Source organism: Elaeis guineensis, chromosome 2 (assembly GCF_000442705.2).
Source record: "Elaeis guineensis isolate ETL-2024a chromosome 2, EG11, whole genome shotgun sequence".
In the NCBI taxonomy this organism is placed as follows: Eukaryota; Viridiplantae; Streptophyta; class Magnoliopsida; order Arecales; family Arecaceae; genus Elaeis; species Elaeis guineensis.
Genome location: NC_025994.2, coordinates 125,092,269 through 125,115,787, shown reverse-complemented (window position 1 = coordinate 125,115,787; position 23,519 = coordinate 125,092,269). Strand labels below are relative to the sequence as shown.

Here is a 23,519-nt window from a genome sequence, read left to right as displayed (position 1 = left end):
TGCACTGCACTCTTCGGTGAGCATGACTGTCTCATGATCCTCTAGCCTTCTTTTTTGAAAAGGATGTCCTTCAAAATTTGGCATAGCTAGGCATCTGAGCTAATGCCTCCGCAAATGGAATATTTATGTGTAGTTTCTTGAAGACTTCAAAAACTTTAGAAAGTTCTTGTCATCTTTACTTTGCTTGAGCCTTTGAGGAAAAGGAACTGGTGGATTGTAGGGCTTCACTGGCTCTTCTTTTTCTCTTTTAGCTTCTCTTTGACCACAGTCTCTTCTTGAGTTTGTTCCTTTACTTATTCTTTAACAGGCTCTTTCCTTTGTTGTTCTCCTAGTTGTTTTCCACTCCTCAAGGTAATTATCTTCACATGCTCCTTCGGGTTGTTTCAGTATTGCTAGGCAATGACCCTTGAGTTCTGTTAGCTACCATGTTGGCCAACTGTCCCATTTGTATTTTCAAGTTTTTAATGGCAGCTTGTTGGTTTTGAAAGTTTGCCTTAGTTTCACCCATGAAATCAGTAGTGGCCTTGGTGAGAGTTGCAACCAATTCTTCCAGGTTAGACTTCTTTTCTTGCTGTGAAAATCAGGTGGTCCTCTATTCTGATAATTCTGTTGTTGCTATTGATTTTCCAGAAAAATTTGGATGGTTCTTCTAGGCAGGCGTGTAGGTGTTTGAGTATGGATTTTTGTTGCCTTCCTTGGTTTGCCACATATTGCACTTGTTCTTGTACTGGAGGCATGAATGAGCTGTCAATCGGGCAATCTCGAGTAGCATGTTGCCCAGTACACATCTCACAGGTCTGCACACGAGTATTGACAGCATCAATAGACAAATGATCTAATTTTTTGAAAAGAGTGTCTACCTTTGCATTGAGTGCAGTAATAGCGTCTATCTCATGAACCCAGCAGGTCTCCTCGCTATGTTTCTCTCATTGGGCCATTGGTAATTGTTGTTGGCCATTTCCTCCAAAAGATCATAGGCCTCATCAAGCGACTTCCCCATCAATGAACCTCCAGCAGTAGCATCAATATTAATTCTGGTATGGTTGTTCAGCCCATTGTAGAAGGTTTGCACAACCAACCATTTAGGCAGCCCGTGGTATGGACACCTCCTAAGCAGATCCTTGACCTTTCCAGGCTTCATATAAGGTCTCCATGTCAAATTGCACGAAGGTTTGGATGTCAGTCCTCAACTTGGCAGTCTTAGCAGATGGAAAAAATTTTGCCAAAAATTTTTGTGCTAAGTCATTCCAAATGGTGATCGAGCCAGCAGGAAGAGATTGTAACCATGCTTTAGCCTTGTCTCTAAGTGAAAACAGGAACAATCTTAGCTGAATTGCATCATCTGACACTCCATTATGCTTAAGGGTATCACATATCTTCAAAAGTTTGCAATGTGCGCATTAGGGTCATCATTGGGCAATCCTCCAAACTAAACTGCTGTCTGGATCATTTGGATCAAAGCAGGCTTGATCTCAAAGTTGTTTGCTTGCACAGGTGGTCTTGTGATGCTAGATGAAGCTCCATTCACGGTAGGCATGGCATAATCCCGCAGTGCCTTGGGGTTTGCCTCTCTAGCAACCTCATTATTCCCTACTAGGATTACTTCTCTCCTTGGATCTTCAGCCATTTTGGATCTACTTTTGCCTCAGATTTCTTTCCTTCTCTGACGGCTTTAATGTTTTGTTTACAAGTGCGTTCAATTTCTTGACTTGAAATGGGGTTTGATTCAATTCTCACAATCGACCCGATTCTCTTTTCCAAGTTATAATTTTGAAAGATTATTTCTCTTTTTTTTTTTTTTTTTTAAGAGAAGAGAAAGAGGAAGAGAGAGAAAAGAGTTCTAGAGATGAGTCCTAAGGAGTCCTAAATCTAGAGATGAAAGAGAAGAGTTTTTAATTAGGTTTAAATTTTAATGGCAAAAAGTTAGCACAAAATGACTTTCTATCCTAGGGTTAACCTAGATCTAGACAGCTCCTAACTGTTCCAAGATCGCCTTCAAGCACTCCAAGCCCAAAACTGACTAACTATCTCGGTCAGGTAAGTGTAAGATGTGGGAGGTCCCCTGCTTGTTGCTTTTCTTAGACACCAACTGAGTTGGCTAGGTCAGACATGGAACCATTCAAAACCACCTTCTTAAACCACTTGCCTTAGACACCGAGCAATTAATCAATTCGAACGCCGGTCTAACTTTAGGGCTTTCTTGTCCTATTAAGCTCGAATATCCTAGGGCCAACGTTTAATTGATTTTAGATTAAGGTCTAGGTTATGCAGGATGAAGGATGTATTTTTTTAGGCTAAGGAAGGGTGATCAAATCCCCACCTTATTGATTAATGGGTTAAGTGCCCTTAAAGTTAATTATGAGATGCAATGCAAAGAAACAAGATGTCCAATAAGTTTGATTTTTTTTTTAAATATCAAGAAATAAAATATCTAGATTACTAGTAAAATCAACTATTCTTGATATTAAAGCACCAGTCCCCGCAACGGGCCAAAAATTTGTTAGCCTATTTCGCAAGTCATGAAATCGCTCAAGTAATATAATGATAAATAAGAGATCATTCCCACGAGGACTGAGTTTAATTCCAAAAATGAATGCTAATTTTACTAATATCTAAACGATCGAAACTGAATGACAATGAAAAATAAAATTAACTCTAAAGAACTCAATGAAAGCTGAATCAAAATTCGATTGATAAAGCACTAGGGTATATCTGATTTCACTTGGACCAATTATCAATTCCAGCTATTCGATTAATAATCCAAATTTAATTATTAATGAAGAATAAATAATCTTAAATTATTTAATAATCTCTCCCGAGTCTTATTAAATATACTAATTAAAACTTATAATCTATCTTCCAATAGTAAAATAGATTTAATTAGTTCAATAAGCACAGTGATTATTTCCAAAATCCACAGGTCAAATCTTCTGCTCCCGCTCAATTATTATTCCTATGATTTTGTTATTAACTCAATTTATAATCTTCCTTTCTCAGTACCAATTATAAATAAATCAATCAAGTACCAAAGATAATAATACTTAAAAGCATTAAGTATAAATAACAAATAATTGTATTAACAAAGAAAATTAATACAAGATTCTGGAATTGAAATTAAATCCAAGCTACATCAGGTACCCTAGCTAGAAATTTAGCTTTTCATCATATCAAAATCAAACTCAAATATACTTGAATAAAACTCTAAAATATCCTAAAATGAGTTCTAAAAAATAAATTCAAAGTAAATAAGAGAAAGAATTAAAAACTCGGAAGGAATAGCAGAGCGAATGAATCCTCTCTTCAAATCTTCCAGATACTCCAAACTCTCCTTGCTTGATTTCTAGCTTTCAAAGATGATTCTCCTCCTCTCTCTGTGGTGTTTTAGGATCCTTAAATAGGGCTAGGCTAGGTTAAGGTGGTATTTTTTTCATGATTTTATTCTATATATCATTCTTTTATTTGGTATAGAATCTCTCCTCCTTTGGATAGGCTTTAAGCAACCACCACCATCTACTCCTTATGCTGCCCAAATTTTTTGATTTTATTATGATTTCATAGTAAAAGAAAGAAAGGAGGCATGGTTAATTAGAGGAGAAGAATTTCTTCTCTTCCCTGGGTCCACAAAATCTGCAAAACAAAGTAAGGTTTCGGTGCCCAAATCAAGTTTTTCAAGAATTGTTTCAATTCTTTCTCAGTTTGCTCCTCATGCAGAATTAGTTTGGACTCTGATTTTCTTCATTTAATTCTTTCCAAGATATCTCTTTGCCACCCAAAATTGGTTTCCATATCAGATCTTTGTGCCAAGAAACACTAAGAAGAATTGGGTGTATCAGGTGTTTCTTGTTGTGTCCAACATTGTTACCAACTTCAACCTACTGTAGCCACCTCATCTGGAATCTAAATTAATTTGTAAATTATGTTCCTTTCTTGCTTCTCTCAAAATTCTGTAGGATCTAATCTTGCTCAATTTGGAGTCCTGTAGCTTACCTTTTAGGGGTCCTCACACCAAAATATCCAAATTTAGATTGGTTGACTAGATGGGAGAGATTAACTGCTTGATTTATTTCCTGCACCTCTAGTTTCTTTTCTGGCTGATGATGCCAAAAAGGATAAGGTGTGGGGTCCATTGATATCTTGATTTGATTATTCTGCTTTGAGATGGACTCTGATTTTGATGCAAGACCTGATGACTCTGGATGACAAACCCTGCTGAATCGGACTCAACCAATTTCACTTAATTTGATCTTTAAAACATGGTTAAGCCCAATTAAGTGTGACCTGACTCAATTACCTGCAATTGACATAAAACATATTAGGTTCTTATATTTATTTAGTTAATTATTATACCAATTTCATCAAAATCATTAAAATCTAATAATAATAATTACTATAAAAATACAATACATCAACAACCGATCTTCGACTGAGCTTCTACAATAAGCGGCCTCCTTTCAGCCTTCTGCAAGAATCGGACTCCGTCCGAACTTCCATAGCGAATGGATTCCGGACGAGCTTCTACAACAGATAGGCTCCAGCAACTGAATTTCTACAACGGCCGATCGCCTCCGATGTCTGCCGAACCTCCCCAGTCATCAATCTTCAATAGCGTCAGTCGGACTTCAACAACGTCGTCCAGACTTCCACAGGATCCCCACACTCCTCCAGTGGACGAACCTCCCCAACGCCATCCAAAGTCCACCGCCGGCTGACCCTCCGCCAGATTCTTCATGAAACCGAACTTTCCTAACAGAAAGTCTCCATCCGAGCTTCTACAGCAGATAATTTCCGCCTGCAGCATCAGTGCTCTAGGCACCCAATAACAGTAGACCCATCACAACCTCGAAAACATCCGAGCTTCTCCTAGATCAACGAGATAGAGAGCCATTCCGCTCCATCAGACATCCCAACCGAGCTTCAGCCGACAGATCCGAACTCTCTGGCAAGTCGCGACAATGGCTGCTACCCTACCCCACACTCTATAATGGATTCCGCATGGCTCCACCACTCTCTGGCAAGTCACGACAATGGCCACTACTCTACTCCACTCTCTACAACGGATTCCATGTGGCTCCACCACTCTCTGGCAAGTCGCGACAACGGACACCACTCCACTCTCCGTAACAAACTCCGCGTGGCTCTGAACGGCCCACTACTAGGCGGTTACAGACGTCACTGTCAATCAGTTATACTCTCCATCTATAAAAAGGGATCCACCAGATACGTTCTTCTCTAAGCTCTAAACTCTATTTCGAAACTCTGCTAAAGTTTCCACTCGAGCACTCCATTTCTGTTGAAGCAGAGTACTGACTTGAGCGTCGGAGGGTCTTGCCGGAGCACCCCCAACTCCGGTTTAGACTTTCCTTGCAGGTCCTGGCGGCGGCCGCGATCATCTCAACTCCAGCTTCTCCGGCTTCGACGAAATTCTGTACCAACACGTATAAATCAGAATCTTTCTTGATTCACAATCAATGTGAGGTTAATGATATCTTTTTTTTTTATTATCACCATGATTCATACTCCAATGAAGACCGTTTGGTTTATGTGTTATACTGCAGATAGATGAAGCAATGAAACCTGCAAAGAAATCATTAACCTCAAAAATGAGCAAGCTAATGAATTGGTAGTTGATCTTGAGCCTAGCCCAACCTAGTTCGAAAGGCCAGAGATTCCATTGTTAATGCCCCCAGTTTTTGATTTTTAGATTTGTTGATAAAGAGAATGGAATCTTTGAGTGACAATTGAATACGTCATTTTTTCCTCAGGTCTTGTTTGGTTATGTGAAAGAAAATGATATCTATCCTTATTAATTCATGGCATTGGTATCTCTCTAAGATTCGTTTATTCCAGAGATAATTCAAAAAAATTGTTTGGTTGCGTTAAATTCGTTTGTCAATTTCGTTTATTACAGAAATAGAAGCAAAAAGTGCACAAGAAATATACAAAAACATAGTTCCCTACTAGAGTTTTCACCCTATTTTGAGTCTTTGACCCCTGTAGGGGTCTTTAACTAGCCTACCCTAGTTAACAAAAAAAAAAAAAAAAAAAAACAAAAAAAACAGAAACAAAGAAAAAAAACAAAAACTAGCCTACCTTTATCTTCAAAAAGTAATTTCATTTGGTAAGATAACGTCTCTCAATCAGAAGGAGCATAAGGCACTATGTATCAGTTGGCCGGATCTAGAAAATAGACATATCGTAGCAACTTTCCCAAAAAAAAAGTCCTTTTCATTTGCTTTAAAGTGGGCGGGGTTATAGTGGGGGGAGCATTAGCGTGTAGAATTTTGTGCTCATGTGGAAGGAAGTATGCAGGAGAAGTTCAAGCCGTTCACGCCCACAAAAGACGGGTCCATCTGTACTGCTTACTTGACTGATGCAAATTAAATGTGCAACACGGGTCAACAAAGATTATCAGCATCTCATTTTTTGGATAGATTAAATAAAATTAAATCATTTAAGTACGGATGTATCTGTGGAAATTATTAAATAAAATATTAATCAATAGAAAGATTTGCCCAAGAATCCTATAGAATGTTTTTTAATGTCCTGAGCGGTCAATGTCCTACAATACACTTCATCCACGTAATCTACCGCTGGCATGTTTAGTCACCATTTTTAAATTTGATCTGGAAAAAAATCTCCATTTACAAATCGTCTTCATGGTGAATTTTGAACAATTACCAGTAGGACATCTACCGCCAACTCTGCTATGCCCCACAGTTCCTCCATGCCGTAGTGGTAGAGAGTTTTTTTAAATATTTTTTTGCATTGTTATAGTACTGCAGGCAAATAGTGACAATTTTTATCGATTTCTGAAGTGAAATATATTTATAGCGAGATTGCTGATACCTTTGATTGAGTGGCATCATGTATAGCCAATCATAGAGCTGACGACAGCCATTTGGCCTCAACGCCTAAATATTTCCTTTGGGATTCACTCGAATTTATTTACTCTAGATTGGCTTAATAAATGCGGTTAAAACAATATTAAAAAAAAAAACTCCTGTTTAACACCCTAACGGTAACAAATCGACGGTCCTTATTTCACCCGACGCTCGCTGTTAAAAACCGGAACCAACTTCGCGGTCCTTGACCGATCGAGTGTTCCCAGGATTCTTCTTCGATTCCTGTTTCCTAGGTAATGCGAAACCCCTTCTCTCTTTGTGCGATCTTTCTTGGCTTTTGTTCCTCGTCCCCGGGAACTTGCTAAATTTGGATTTTTTTTTTTTTTTTTCTGGGAAGGGAAATTCTTGCATCTTTCTTTTGGATTTTGTTGTTCCTCGTGTTTTCGAGGGCAATATTTGACGCGTGATTGCTTTGATTCAGTGGGTTGGGAGATTGGAAATTAGGGTTTAGGGAAAGGCGTTATCGACTTGCTATACTAATGGTTTTGGATATGGTCCACTTTTATATGAACTGGTTCTTGATAGGTCGAGGACGTGATTTCTTGTATCTTCTTTAATCTTGCATCTTCTACCTGGAGAAAACTTCCCAAAATTTCCACAAGGTATCCGCATAATTAAGTTGCATGAGATCTCCACCGAAATATTTTGTTTTATTGTCGTTATTTCTTAGGTAATTTTTCTGGGTCTCCATCTTCAGATTGGTTGGATTTAGGTTTATCCTCGATGGTCGTTTAGTGAAAGAAGAAAATGGCAGGATGAGGAAATTGCACCGAAATATTTTGTTTTATTATCGCTATTTATTTTAATATTTTTTCTGGATTTGTATCTTCAGATTGGTTGGATTTAGGCTTATCCTCCTTGAATGACTGAAAATCGTTTGGCAAAAGAAGAAAATAACAGGATGAGAAAATTGTTCATGGAATTAGGGCTATGCCTCCCCCAAGTTGCAATCAGCAAGCAATTGATGTATTAGGTCATGGGAGTTGAAAAATTCCTTCCAGAATTAAATAAAGAAATTAATGTGGCTGTGACGAATTTTTATATCCTCTTCCAAATGTTTGGTCCAGGTTGTTTATGCTTTACTGGTCCAGGTTTTAACAGATAAAGATTAGCATACTCGTAGCACCAGGTTTGGATTAGTGTCTTGCTGACCGGCGGGCAGCATGTTGACTTTTGAAAAGTCTTACAGCTTTTGTTGTTTTGCTAATAGAAATATTCTCTCCCACACCATTTATTTATATAAACCAGGTTGCAATATCCACTTTTGTTCTAGGATAGCATTCTCGCAGCTGTTTTGAAGGTAATCTTCCGATGCCAGATGTATCTTATTGATGTTCATTATAGTTCTCAAAATCAATTACTTGTGATGCTATTTTGTCTTGAGGGTTGTGGCTTAAAACCTGTTGTGCTGTGCAAAAGGACTTTGGGGTGCATTTGGTTTGGGAAAAAAAGCAGGATCAGGAGGTCTATTTATGCTGGTTAAAGGTGTCTACTCCTTATGTACGAATTACAAGGGGAGGTTGGAATAGTTTTATTCATGGAATAAAGCACTCTTGTATACCTTCCTGCCTTTTTTCATGGACGAAACACCCTCGGCCTAGAACTGCTTCAGAACTTTTAGTCCAACAGAAACAGGAGTTACTTGCGGAATATTCCAAAAAGAATGAGTATTCCTATTTCCTGTACCGAACACAGCCCTTGAGTTTCTGAAAAGGACATGGAATTGGTGAATGAAGTATCTGATGATTATAGAATAATGATTTCTGTACTTATATTAAATGTCAAGACTAGGGATTATGTGTTACTCTCTCTCGCTCTGTGTGTCGTCTGTCTGAGACTTAAGTTTCACGTTTAACTGTTGCCTCTTTCTTAATATGCATGTGTGACCCTGATTATCAATGATTCTGTGAAGCTATCTTTCCACCTAACATTTACAGGCTGGCACATATTTGGTTTTAAAAGTTCATATGAATTATATGTATTTTTGTCCTTCACACCATATTGAGTGGTAGATGAAGGATATTGGTTTTTATGATGTGGAGATGATTATCTTGTTCCTGATGTATAAACTCCATGAAATATTACTGCAAGTGATATCGATATTTTTTTTTCCACCACCGTAGGGACATGGCTTCACTGGCCTAGTTTGAGCATTTTGATATATGAGTATCAGTTGCAGCCAGTTGTGTCACTCGATTATGGGATTTTTATTCTGCTATGCTCAAATAGATGTGTAGGATCTTAGAAATTTGAACCATAGACTGTGAAGTTCTCATAAACATATCTGATTGTAGGACTGAAGGTAACGTTACGTTTGTAACAATGCTTCTTACACAGATTGTACCCATTAGAAATATATTTGCAATTAATAAACAGGCCATTCTGTTTGGTGGTTCTCAAATTATCACTATATTGACCAAGCATGCCCACTTAGTCGTAGCTTGCATCGCTTAAAACTTGATCATGGAAGAAGCTTGCAGTGACTGTGGATGGATTCTAATGGGAATCCAAGCAGCCTCCCATTGATGTCTCCAAATACATGAGCAAGGTTGATAGCGTGAGTCATGTCTTAAATGGTTCCTTCCTTTTTTTTTTTATAGTATTGTCATCAGTTAAGAAATGGGGCAGGCTTGTTGTTGCTTACAAGTGGATCAGTCAACTGTGGCTATCAAAGAAACTTTTGGTAGGTTCGGTGATGTGCTTCATCCTGGATGCCACTGCTTACCTTGGTGTTTAGGGCATCAGATTGCTGGCTACCTCTCATTGCGTGTGCAACAACTTGATGTTCGTTGTGAAACAAAGACAAAGGTGTGTTCCCTAGCTGTCATCTTTTTTATTTAATTTTTCCTCTTTTATACTTAATATGAAATCTTATAGATCACCATTGTCATCAATATCATCATCATCATCATTGTTGGTATAGTTACATTATGTTCTGGAAAGAAATATAGTCAAAATAACAATGTCTTTTGCATCAATTTCTGGTAAATCTTTGACATTTTGTTTAGTGTTGCCAGAGGCATGCCTAAGGCACAAGGCACACCTAGGCACCACCCTTAAGCCTTTCCCACTGCAAGGCAAAGCGAGTTTAGTTAGGTGCTAAAAAGGTGTGCTGTTTGTGTACCTTGCAGAAAAGCCTAGATGCACAAGAAAGCATGCCTTTTCCAGTTTTAATACCAGTAATCCATTAATGGTGCTTCTGTAAATTTCTCTTCAAGTAATAAAGCTGGGTGGCATTTCTGCTTCCGTTTTCATAAAAAAAAAAATCCATTAATGGTGCTTCTCTGTCCATCAGAAATGGAGGATGAACTGTTCCTTACCCTGTTTCTGGTAGCCAGAGAAGTGCCTTGTCTATTTTAGCGCAGTGGTGGTGCTTCTTCTTCTTCTTCTTCTGCTGCGGCTGCTGCAGCAGCGGCAGCACCTGTCTTCCCCTCTTCTTATTCTCTTTCTTCTTCATGTGTTGGCCTTTTAGTTCAGATAATTGATCATTGAACAATTTTTACTTGTTTGTAATTCGTTATTGTTGTGCTTCTTATTTGGTAGTAACTATTTCATTACAGTTGGTTGCTTGACTTTATAGTTGAGCATTTGATATTTGACATTTGACATGCCATGTCATTCATATGTGCGCAGATCTGAAATCTACTGCGTTAATTATAATAATAATAATAATTATTATTATTATTATTTTTACATTTGTATTTTGTGCTGACATGTTGGTAATTCATGGTTGAATGTGTTTAATATCATGTATTCATTGTTTTGTATATATTTACACCATCGTGCCTCACTTTGTCAAGGTGCATGCCTGGCTTTGCATCTTGCACCTAGGCTTCAAGAAACATTGTTGCCTGAGTGCACCTTGAGCTTTTGGCAACTTTGGATTAGAGAAATATCAAAATCCAAGTGCTTCTTGTAATTAAATTTCATTTGCCTATGTTCTGCATAAAGGAAAACCATTAAAGAAAAGGCCAACTGAAATGGAGACTTAGTGGTTTGTACTTACATTACAGTTTTAATGGATTATTTGCATGAAAATTAAAGCTCAAAGACTAGAAGATGTAAAATACATGATAAACAGCTTGCTTGAATCAAATTAGATGTGAAGCATGAAGTGTATTCTATTAGACAAACACCTGATCTGATTTCACATGTGTTTTTTATTTGCCTGCTCATATTAGTCTGTTATTCCTATTTCCTATTCTACTTTTGGGTTCTGTTAGCATTGAAGATACAGAAAGTATTATGGATCTATTGAATCTATCATGTCTTATGGGTATCTTCTTGGTGTTTCAGGATAATGTGTTTGTCACTGTTGTTGCATCTATACAATACCGTGCTCTTGCTGACAAGGCATCTGATGCTTTCTACAAACTTAGCAACACAAGGGAACAAATTCAATCTTATGTTTTTGATGGTATGATTGCATTCACCTTCTAGTGTGGTCAAACTCTTTTTTATGATATTGAATGCCATCCCATTTCATCTTGCTGATTTTTCATATCTGTGTTATTATTCTTGCATAAGTTAGGAAGTCAACTACGGAATTTCTAGAATAATTGATTGTGTTCTTTCCTTTATAGGTTGAAATTGTCTTCTGCAATTATGATTAGCAAAAGTATAAATATTTATCTCTTTAGATCATTTTGCATACCTGTGCATACTCAGAACTGGGCACTACACAGCATAACTCACAACTGGACACTAGACAGTGTATGATCAGTGTGCCATATATATTGATCTGTAATGATCACCATTTTTGGATGCATAAACCCCATAGTTCCCATCTGCTTTGATCTTTTGTATTAAATGGCCATAAATTATCTGAGGCAGCATAGATTAAGAATCCTTACCCTTTCAGAGCTTACATGCATATCAATTCAGAATTTATTCGCTTGATGCATGGTGCAACTTGCACTTGATACATAGATAAGAAGCACAGGAAGTATCAATATGTGTATAAATGTTTTTGGTGATTTTTTTTCGATGATTTAGCCTTCAGAATATAATAAACAGTGTGAATTCCAATATCATGTCATGCCATGCACCTGTCACTGCTTATTAGGGTGAAATGGATGCCAATTAACAAGTCTGATTCCAACTTTTTGCTTATGGCATCTGAAACCTTTTCCTGTTTGATAAAATTTGCAACTGTTTAGTATTTTTTTTTTCATGCAGTTTCCTTTTTTTTGTCAAAATTATGTCTTTATTCCCTTCTCAAACTGCTCCAGAGCATCTTTGACCGTCTTCTCACCAAAACTGTCTCAGCTCATTTTGCTTGGTCATTACCATTGTAATTGTCTCTCCACCACCGCATGCAATTCCAACACTTACTTCAACTTACTCTTCTTCATTTTATCATTTCCACTATTATCACACATTCACCTTACCATTCTTATCTTTGCATTGCTTATTATATGTGCAAGGGCCTTGAGATTCTGTACCATGTGAGCTGTTAAGTCTTTTTTGATATCTTATAATTTTTTTTTCTTTTAAATCTTAAGGCATGCTCAAAAGTGTCGCCGCTTGGCTATCCATTGGAGATCTGTTAGATGCATATTAGTTAGTTTCTATTCTTTCTTGTGATAGATCCAAGATAATGAAAATGAACACATGGGATGGCAATTGAATAGATTGACCAGGATCATTTTATTTTTGTTTCCTTGTAAAATTGCATTTGATAGTCTTTTGCTCGTAGCTTAGCTGCTTCGGGCATGTTTGGTGTTGCTCAAAAAAGTCCTTTTCTAAATTTCATAGCCAAAAGGTACTTCTTGGGAACAAAAAGTATTTGGTACATTATCCAAGAAGTGCTTCTATGAGAAGATAAGTGAAAAAAGTGCTTTGTTTTCTGTAACTTTCGAAAAGCAGAAGCAACAACCAAACAGTCCCTTGAGTAGGAGGTGGGGGTTGGAGCGTATCTTAGTATGGGTACGTGGAATTGGAGCTTTCAAAATTTTAGTTTAGGAAGTGCTTAGGAAGATGGTGTGAGTGTGAGTTTCCTATGAGATTCCCAAGCAGGTTGAACACTCCAGATAGAAGTTTTAGAAGTTTTCTGCTATGAAGACTTGAATGGATTGTTGAAAAAAATCTTCACCTGAAACTTTTTTCCATATGTTTTTATTAACTTTAAGATTCTTGTCTTATCAATTGACATTATTTCATTACCAAACAATGTATACACAGTACCCTTTCTTGAAATGAGTGTTAAATTCGTCTAAGAGACTACGATAATTGTAAAGAGTCGTTGGTCTTTCTGAAAATATTTTAAAGAAATATGAGGCTGTATAGTGCTTCTGAGACTTATTTATATCCTGTCCTTAACAATTTCTCCATGCATGTTAAGTGCCTTCCTTTGATCATTTCCTCTGAATTGTTAACATGCATGCAGATGCATGTGGCAAGAGCACATGCATACAGCACACATAAATACAACCAGTCTTATACCTTTACAATACAAGAATCTGAACCTCTAATTTCATTCAGAATGAGAGGTTATGCTTCCCTCATGGTTACAGGACCTTGGCATTTAATTTATGAAGTCTACTAATTTTGCTGTGGATTCAAGGTGTTGTTTGGTTCCAACATATGATCCTTGCCAACATGATTGGTTTTGATTTGCATTTCATCCTAGAAAATGATAATTTTCTGTAATTATGAAGGGCCAATGTTGATTATGCTGATCATGATCCTTAACAATAGTTGCATTATGGAAAACGGATTTGGGAAATTATGGGAGAGCAGGAAGTAGGAAAATGTGGTTAAAGAAAAAAAAAATCTAAATTGGGAAATAGGAAGCATTGTAAAAACTTATTAAAATTATTTTATGCATAGGTGAATAATTACCAAGAAGCTACATATGAATGACTAAAAATTTTTTTAAAAATAATAAAAATATAGTAGTAGTACCTGGTGTTGGTTAGTTGTAGCAGTGGGGAGTGGGACAGCAACATCCATGAAGAAGGGGTACATGTACGACTGGAGCCCCCTCCCCAACCCCTTCCCATCACACCCCATGTCCGTGAAACAGATCATGTCTTCTCTGCTATCTTTCATGCACCCAACCCCCCCCAACACACACACACAACAGAGTTGGTTTAAAACCTCTTTCCTTGTTTTTTTCAATCTAATTTGATCTAGTTTTTATTAAAGGAGAAAATTTGTCATCGAGAAGCCATAATCTTATGGAGTCTGATCAAACAGTTGATGTGAATCCAAATATGGAAAACATGATAAGTCATGCATAGTGAAAGAAATCTGAGATTGCAGGGGATGTGGCTGTATTAGTTTTCTTGAGAATGTGAATTATGTGTTCTGAGGAGCCCGCTTTGCACTAGTTTCCAATTCAGTTCCTGAGAAACTTATGTTGAAATTATAAATGCATGGTCTAAATTCTGCAAATCTTTCATGAAGTGTAATATTATAACTTTAAAAAAAAAAAAATTTCATGAGTTTTCTTGTCTGTATTCTTATTCAATTAAACCTAATGTGTGCAGAATCCAAAAGCATTTTTTTTTTCTTTTGGTTTCAGAATTGATAAAGTTTTTTATTGGTTTGAATTGAATCTTTTATTTTTATATTTTCCCTTTTTTTTTATGATCTGAATTGCCGTCACAGCTGAGGCAAGTTATTTTCAAATCCTTATTGTTGATTACTGGCTCCTCTAGGCTGTGCTGCTATATAGATTTTGTTAGTGTCTTTTTTAACTAGTTATGATATTTGGCTGGATGTCAGTTTGAACATGATGAAACCGTTTTTATGGGTCAAATGTTGTTGTTTATTAAACATGTGATGAAAATTTAAATCCATACACGCTAGATTCCTTAGAGATGTTCTGTTGCTGTCAGTCATCAGAGCAAGTGTTCCGAAGCTGAATTTAGATGATGCATTTGAGCAGAAGAATGATATTGCAAGAGCTGTGGAAGATGAACTTGAAAAGGTAATCAATCTGTTTATTCAATATTGTATTTCAGTCAGACAAATTAGTCAAATGACCTCATCTTTTCTGATATAGGCAATGTCAATGTATGGATATGAGATAGTTCAAACACTCATTGTGGATATTGAGCCTGACGAGCATGTTAAGAGAGCAATGAATGAGATTAATGCAGGCAAGTTTATTTCTCAGTCTTAATGTCCTTGACATTAATTGATGATCTCTGTCCTCCTAGCAGAGTGATCTTGTTTCTGAATGTGACTTTTTCCTTGTCAATCAGTGCATGCTCTTTCTTCTTGAGCATAGATAATCTAGTTTTTGCCTGAAAATCTGAAACGCCCACTTACGTTGCCTGCCACTAGTAACAAGTGCACATTCATACCTGTATACAGGAGGTTGCTGTCACATGATCTTCTTTTTCATTGGATTTCATCATGTAAATTTGGAATAATTTTCAAGCTAGTGCTTTAGTATGTTTGCTATATTCTGAAAGCGGGTGCAATAATGTCCCAATTAGTTATTTGTCACTATTTTCAGATATGTGGAATGCTTGTGCAAGCATGAGAGAGGAGCAAGAGAGAGGGTAGGTCTGAATCTGCTACAGACATGAGGTTGTATAATCGAGAGGGATTGAGTTGACATATTTGATCACACAGCAATGCCTGTTGTACAATGTTCTCAAAAAGCAACGCCTGTTGTACAACATAGCAAATGATGGATTTGGCTGTGATGTGATCATGCACACGGGAGTTGATTAATGGATATAAACTAAAGTTAAAGGGAGACATGCATGGTAATGCAGTAGATCTTATGCTCATTGAACCATTGGATGTTCTGATGCAACACTGGTGCACATATCATATTGGGATGCATGAGTAATGATGCGCATTGGTTCCCATTCCCATGTAATGAGTAATGCTGCACATATCAGATATGATCACCCAGCAATGCCTGTTGTATAACACAACAGACGTTGGATTTGGGTGTGATGTGATATTGTACATGGGAGTTGATTAATAGATATGAACTAAAGATAGAAGAAGGCATGGTAACACGGTAGGTTTAATGCTTATTGGACCATTTGATGTTCTGATGCAACACTGGTGCACATATCATATTGTAATGCATAACTAATGCAGCGCATTGCTGGCTTTGCCCACGTGATGTGCACAAGGCCATACATGTTTTGCATCTTATTGCATGGTTTGTGGCTGGCACTGCATGCAAGCATCATAATGCTCTCAGGATGGCATCATGCATGGCCCATGCGATGCACAGGCAGCCATGGATCATGAATCTCGGTGGGGCTCGCACTGCAGGAAGCATGAAAATTCCATTGCATGGTGGACATATCCCACCTTTGATGGCTGTTAAATAGTAAAAAGTTTTTGCAACTTTATTCAAGTTATTTTTGCTAGATGTTAACATGACTTTTTCTTAATTGGACTATCGACCGTTGCAACAGCTGCTAGGCTCAGGGTGGCAGCAAATGAAAAGGCTGAAGCTGAGAAAATACTGCAGATCAAGCGGGCTGAAGGAGATGCAGAATCCAAGTACTTAGCAGGGCTTGGTATAGCACGCCAACGCCAGGCCATTGTAGATGGCCTGAGGGACAGCGTGCTGGCCTTCTCAGTAAATGTGCCCGGGACAACACCAAAGGATGTCATGGATATGGTGCTGGTGACCCAGTACTTTGACACCATGAAAGAGATTGGAGCATCCTCCAAGTCCTCGTCTGTGTTCATCCCTCATGGGCCAGGGGCTGTGAGGGACATTGCTGCACAAATAAGGGATGGCCTCCTCCAAGCCAACACCACTCTCCAGTAAGACCAAATGGATGCTAGTTTTCCAGTTATGCAGAATACGAAATGTGAGATGGTGTAAATAGTGTGTTTATATAGGTAAGTTATATTGTCTTTAGTGCCTTGTTGATTATGTTTTAGGTGAGTTGTTGAACTAGCTATTTTCAAAACACAGTTTATGACTGCACTATCAAGGTATATGGGTGGAGATAACTATTTTTATCATTATTAATTCTTTGTTGGTAAAATTATAGAAAAACCATTAAAGAGACCCCTCGACCTTTAAAAGGTTTCAAACGAGTCTCTCAAGTTTGTAAATTATTCTAAACTAGTCCTTTGGCTCCTCAATTAGTAGACAATGTCTGCCATTTAAATTAACAAAAATGTCTTCTCCATTTTTTAGCCTATTCCAAATTTAAGGTTTGTGTAAATGGATAAATAATTCAGACCATCCACATGGTCACTTTGAGATTTGTGTAGTTGAATGAATATTCAAATCATTCATATGGCTGCTTAGATATCTGTGTAGGTGGATGAACTTTTGGATTATTTTGAGATCTATACATATAGATGAATAATTCAATCATCTATTGGTTGCTTTGAGATTTGTGTAGGTGGGTGAATATTTGGATCATCCATTGCATAGATCTTAATATGTTCTAAATTTCTTTATTCATCCACTTATATAGATCTCAAAGTGATCTATGTATGGCCAAGTTCATTCATCCACATGCATGAATCTCAAAGTGATTAGTAGATGATTTAGTTTATTAATCCATCTGTATGGATCTCAAAGTGATCAATAGATGATTAGGATTATTCATATATCTACATAGATTTAAAGCAATCATGGATGATGCAAATATTCATCCACCCTTATATATCTCAAACAATTGTGGATAATCCAAATATTCTTCTATCTGTATAGATCTTAGAGTAGCCACGGATGATCCAGATGTTCATTTATTTGCACAAATGTCAAAAGCAACAATGATGATCCAAATGTTCATCCACTTGTATATATCTCAAAATAACGATTAATGATCCAAATAGTTATCTATTTGCATGAATCTCAAAGCAAATAGTAAATGATTAGGATTATTCATGTGTTTGTATAGATCTCAAAGCAATCATGCATGATCTAGATATATTCATCCACTTGGGTAGATTCTAAAGCAAGTGCAGATGATCCACTGATCTCTCTTTTTTTAGTTACAGATAGGTGCTCACACTGATGTAGCATGGGTACACCCCAAAAGATTAAAAAATAAAATATTCTATGGTTTTCGTGGGCATGTCTGACCCTGACGTCAAGTCCAATCATCGGTGTGCTCAGCTACATAGGAGGCGATCCAGTCAGCGGCATTATTTGCCTCTCGAAAGATGTAGTGGATAGAGGCCGTAGTAAATTTACAAAAGTAGGTTCGGATGTCCTGGAGAAGTTGATGGACCTCCTCCTGCATCGTATCGCTCTGAATCCAGCCTATCATGGTAGCAGAGTCATCCTTAATAATAATTCTCTCAGCTCGCAGGTCCTGTCGGGCATAGACAATGTCAGCCCAGGCTGCGCAGAGCTAGCACTTGGGATGGAAGTCGCAAAGAGAAAAGATCCCCTAAGCTAACAATCTAGCATCAAATTCTCGGATGACAAAGCCAGCATCTCCCCTGCCATCTTTCACACTGTCATCGAAATTTACCTTGACATAACTCGATGGAGGGAGCCCCTAGGAAATAAAAATAATCCTCCGGATCGCTGCAGGAGCAGCATGGGGACCCCAGCGATCGGAAGCATCAAGGCTGATCTTGGTAGCATCGAAGCACTGTATTATGCGGCCAAACAATAGGCCCTCTCCAACACACGGTGGGCAGGAGTCACCTCCACTTCAAAGACCAAGCTGTTTCCAGAGAGCTAGATTTGATAGGCGACATACGCCATCCTATCCCCCTAGGCATAGGTAGATCTCTCAGTAGTACTCCATCAGATCGCATCTAGGAAAAGATCCAGCCAAGAACCACTACTCGCCTCCCATGACTGACCACCAATCCTCCTCTATATCATCCTCACTCTCGAGCACCATAGGAGGGCATGCTCTATCGACTCATCCTCCAGTCTGCAGACTGGATAGGACACCACAAGCTCCATACCTCTGTCTTTGAGTAAGGTGTGCATTGGAAGTTGGTCTCAAACAACCTTTCAGAGAAAGAGCCTCACTTTGGAATGAGTAGTCACCCTCCAAATTCAGATTGCATCAATCCTGATACTTGCTGCTAGCCTGCATAGCTCAAATAGATCTCGTGGGAGCTCTTGGGCAGCAAGAACGGCCCCACCTCGTATCATGGCTAGATGGATAGAAATTAGGATGGTGAGGATCCGATCTATAAGCGGGCTACTGAACAGACGGTTGATGTCATTAGCTCTCCAACCCCTACTATCGACAATGATCAGATCACAAATATGAAGCCGGTCATCCATTTTCTTGCTAATGAAGGTCGGCCACCGAACAAGGGGTAAGCTGAAAATTCAGGCATCATGACTCACATCCATAGATTTTTCATCCCCAATCAGTCATCTAATCTGGACCAAGGCTGCAAGGGCATGGGCAGAAATCTCTTTTTAGGTAAAAGAGCAGCCATGAGTAGCTCGGACCTCAGAGCCCTGACTCCAAGCCCCATAATGAGTCCTTATCACTCTGCTCCACAAACCATCCGATTGAATTAAGAATCTAACGATATGCTTGGTAATCAGAGTCTCCCTCCTGACAAAAAGAGACTGGATCCAAAGGCCGCTATTCTCTACTGACTGATAGACTACCTCCCAAGACAGCAAATAGAGCTAGCAACAATCATGCCCTGAGCCTCACAAGAACTATCGAAAAAGTCACTCCAACCATCTAAGATAAGAGCTTAGCATAATCGTTCGTCAGGAGGTAAATAGGTATGGAACTTAGGACCGAGTTGCTTTGAGATTTATGCAAGCAAATGAATATTTGGATTAGGATGCAAATGAGTTAAGTTGCTCTTGAGTTCTTCGAGCTCAGTTCGGATCCAAGCTTTACTCAACTCGACGCTTATTAAGCTTGAGTCATACATGAGTAGCAGGATACTTGACTCGAAAGCCTGCGAATCTATTCGAGTGTATATATGTTTAATAATATTATTTTTTAGTTATTATTATATATATATATATACATATATATATATATATATATACATATATATATATATATATATATATATATATATATATATATATATATATATATATATATATTATGAGTAGGCTAAGGCTTGAATTCCGGCTTGAGTATGGTTTAGTTAATATTCGAAGAGTCAATCTTGAGTATTGTCTATTTTCAACGAATCAAGTTCGAGCTTAAGATACTAAGGCTTAATTAATCTCGAGTTGAGTTTTAAGCTTCATAGCTCGAGCCTCTAGTTATTCGACTCAGCTCGACTTGATTGCACTTTTAATTTAGATTATCTAAGGTTGCTTTGAGATCTAGAGGATGAACATTTGGATTATCTATGGTTGCTTTGAAATCTATGCAAATGGATGAATAATCCTAATCATCCACTGATCGCTAAAAGATCTGTGCAAGTGGATGAATATTTGGATCATTCATGATTTACTTTAAAATTAGTGCAAATATATGAATAATATCTGGATCATCTGTGCGGTTGCTTAGAGATTTGTGCATGCCGATGAATAATCTAGAACATCCATATAATCGTTTTGAAATTTGTGTAGATGGATGGATAATTCTAGTCATGTATTGGTCACTTTGAAATCTATGCAGGTGGATGAATAAAGGAGTTGGAGCACTTTGAGATTTGTGTAATGGATGATCTAATAGTAGATCTTTTTATAATACGAAGGATAGTTTGGTCATAGTACAAATTTATCCTATCATGTGATGGTCATATGATATTATTTTTTTTTGCAATAAATGCTAGGTGGCTATTTTCAACCTCCCCTACCATTAAAAAATAAAAATGTTAATGAAGATGAATGGTAGGATTAGTTTGGAAAAATTTACAAATGTGAGGGACCCAATTGGAACTTTTTAAAGCTGAGGATTGTCCTTTTAATTTTTCCTTCTTTGTTTTTGAAGTAGTTGGGTAGCTGTTGTTTGTTGAGCTTCGATCAAGTAGCCTCAAAGCCAGGTCGGATGGAGGTCGAAACAGATATCCCTTGGATGGAATTGAAAGGTTGTCATGGTGACTGCAGAAGCAGCCTCATTGTTAGAAATTGTCAAATAAGAGCCATTGTTTAGGCTGATGGTGGGACAATGACTATTATTGTTTAAATATAGACGATGTAATTTAGCCTGATGGTGGGATGATGACTATTATTGTTTAAATCTAGATGATGTAACGGGGAACTTTAGGTAGCTTGAAACCATTATTGCGATGTATTTGATATGTTATGTTGAACCATGTTGTAACCATGATCTATCAATAAGAGCTTTCCCCTCAAATTGCAGGTTTCTCACGTTCTTTCTACCTTGTTGGCAGAGATTATTAGGACAGAGTGCAAAATGGCATGGCAATTTAGTGCAGATGTACCCAGGTCAGGATATTGCTTAAATCCGTTTAAGCACAGCTCACGCCCACAATCAGAACAGATCCTATCGTAAATGATTGTAGTCCAAAAAAATCATCAGGACATTTTATTTCTATCAATTTGTGCATGTCTCGCTTTGGACATGAGACGTACGTACACCATTTTTAGCACTAATGGTGCTCAGAAGGCTTGGATGAAAGGAGATTCCAAGACTGAGCTAGCAAAGTTGGCACAGAATGGTGCCAGAAAAGATGCAAACAACCTGGCTCTCTGCCTGCTGATAAAGCTAAAGAAGTGCCTCTGTCTGTTTCAAGCATTCAACAGGGGTGCATGGTCAGTGGACTGGCTAGCAACCGCCAGTGAAGCTAAAGTAGATCTCAAATCTCATCTGGAAGTAAAGACGCAAAGGAGAGATCACCAAGTGCTTGCTTTTGAATGATATCACCTCTTGCCACGAACGGCAGCCTTTTGGGGTCATCATTGCTCCCCAATCAACTTAAGAAATGTTTGGTTGAAGAGAGTTGGTATCTCAAATTAAAATGAAAATGAATGACTCTCATTTTAACAATTTAATTAGAAAAAATCTGATTCTGATTTTGATTTTGAGATAGAATAAAAATAGTCCAATTTATTTAAAATTTAATCTCTATTTTTTTCTAAAGATTTAAATTTCTATTTTAATTTCGATTCCGATTTCTGTCACAGACCAAATACTCCAATAGATTCAGCCATTCCAATTCTAATCCCAATCCATTTCAATTCTAATTCAGATTGCGAACCAAACACCACATTATTGTTTTATACGAAAGATCCAATCTCTCTTGGAATATAGGTAGCATCCAGTACATAAAATAGTCCATCCAGCTTGTGTTATGTCCTCGATATATGCCAGACTACTCAGAAAGGTTTGCACGCAGACCGTGAAACGTTTGCATGCTTTGAATGCTTGGATTGGAGAACTTACCGTTAAGGGCGAACATGCTGGGCTGGGGGTGGCTAAGATCAAGCTATTCTCCAGATTAAAGTAAATATGTCCAACGGCCTAAAATGACAAAAGAGGTGTGGTTCTGAAGAAAGAGAATAGAAGTGGAACGCTTTAGCAAAGAAGCATAGCTCAGATTTGGTATATAATTTCAGTTTTAAAGCATGTTTCACCTAGCACTTATTCTTGTGCTTTTGCCTCATTTGGGAAAAAGAAAATTTGTTCACTGTAAGTAATCCCCACTCCCTTGCTTCTCCCAGAATTCACTCCTTTATTCTTGCCTTCCTTGCTTCTACTTGTGTACAAGAACAAATATTAGAACTACATAGAAGAAACCATATGCATGTCTCAAATAAAGTATTAGTGAATCCCACCATGATGGACTTGGTTCGGTCAGTCCGCACGTACCAATAAATGGAGGCTAAAGAACACCAAACTAAAATGTCAAAAAGGCTATGTCCTGTTTCCTGCTAATATATATTTCAGAAAGCAACCAGCATAAAAGTTTCCTGATAAACAAATCAATATAACATAAATTATGTATCAATCACAAAGAATCTTAGAAAGGAACATAATTGTAACAGTGAGCTATTTCAACTACAATGTACTGGCTAATCTTCATACAGCAATCCTAATGACTTTATATTTGATAGATATCATCGTCCTAACATTCAGTAAAAACATGTTTATTGGATAACCAGGCAGGAACGAGGTACCTACATGGAGAAAACAAATGAGTGACATGAATGAGAATTTAGTGTTGCCCCAGTTGACAGATTATTGATTCTTCGGACACTGTTGGTGCACAATCATTACACCTAGCATTATTCTAATGCTGAAACAAATATGTGAATGTAGCTAACAGTTTGAAGCTTACCAATGTGCCCTCCGTAGTTTGTAGGAAGTGCACATACACGAGCCCACTATCCTATTTCATGATGGAGAATTTGGGTAGAGGGCAGACATGTCGAATTCTGACCAACAATGCTTTAAGCATCCCTTTCTCGCTAGGACTCGGGCAAAGCAGTTTCTTTGCCAAAAAATGTCCCAAGAAGAATGCAACAAAGGTAGTTTTGTTGCATAAATTACATTAGTGCCCCAAAGTTTCTTTCTCTCTGGATGTTCTTTTAGTCCAAACTTATAAATTATATCACACATTCACATTTTATAAGTTACAAGCAATAGACATAAATAAACAGGTGTATTCCAATGTGAATATATAAAAGCAGAAATATATAAGCCCCACACCCACCCCAACAACCCCACCCCAAAAAAAAAAAAAAAAAGGAAAAGGAAAGAAATCTACAGAACATAATGTGAATGTAAGGCACATAAA

At 37.7% G+C, this 23,519-nt stretch overlaps 1 protein-coding gene and 1 long non-coding RNA gene across 6 annotated transcripts; one reads left to right on the top strand and one right to left on the bottom strand.

The window, feature by feature from the left end:
* The first annotated feature begins 6,991 nt into the window (after positions 1 to 6,991).
* Positions 6,992 to 16,862, top strand: LOC105052867 (hypersensitive-induced response protein 1). 5 transcript variants are annotated; one of them, XM_010933879.4, is made up of 6 exons: positions 6,992 to 7,135; positions 9,503 to 9,710; positions 11,199 to 11,319; positions 14,747 to 14,838; positions 14,914 to 15,010; positions 16,301 to 16,862. In XM_010933879.4, exons 2-6 carry the CDS (start codon positions 9,522 to 9,524, stop codon positions 16,660 to 16,662), a joined length of 861 nt encoding a protein of 286 aa, XP_010932181.1. In that variant the 5' UTR covers positions 6,992 to 7,135; positions 9,503 to 9,521; the 3' UTR covers positions 16,663 to 16,862. The 5 variants fall into 5 exon arrangements, with proteins under 5 accessions (XP_010932181.1, XP_019709457.1, XP_073107067.1 ...); XM_019853898.3 differs by lacking the exon at positions 6,992 to 7,135 and adding an exon at positions 7,225 to 7,504; XM_073250966.1 differs by lacking the exon at positions 6,992 to 7,135 and adding an exon at positions 7,592 to 9,459 and having other exon boundaries at positions 9,531 to 9,710.
* A 5,117-nt stretch (positions 16,863 to 21,979) lies between these two features.
* Positions 21,980 to 23,416, bottom strand: LOC140855517 (uncharacterized). Its single transcript, XR_012138427.1, has 3 exons — positions 22,558 to 23,416; positions 22,357 to 22,475; positions 21,980 to 22,268 (listed from the first exon to the last, which is right to left on the bottom strand). It is a non-coding gene; the product is annotated as an uncharacterized lncRNA (long non-coding RNA).
* Positions 23,417 to 23,519: the final 103 nt, after the last annotated feature.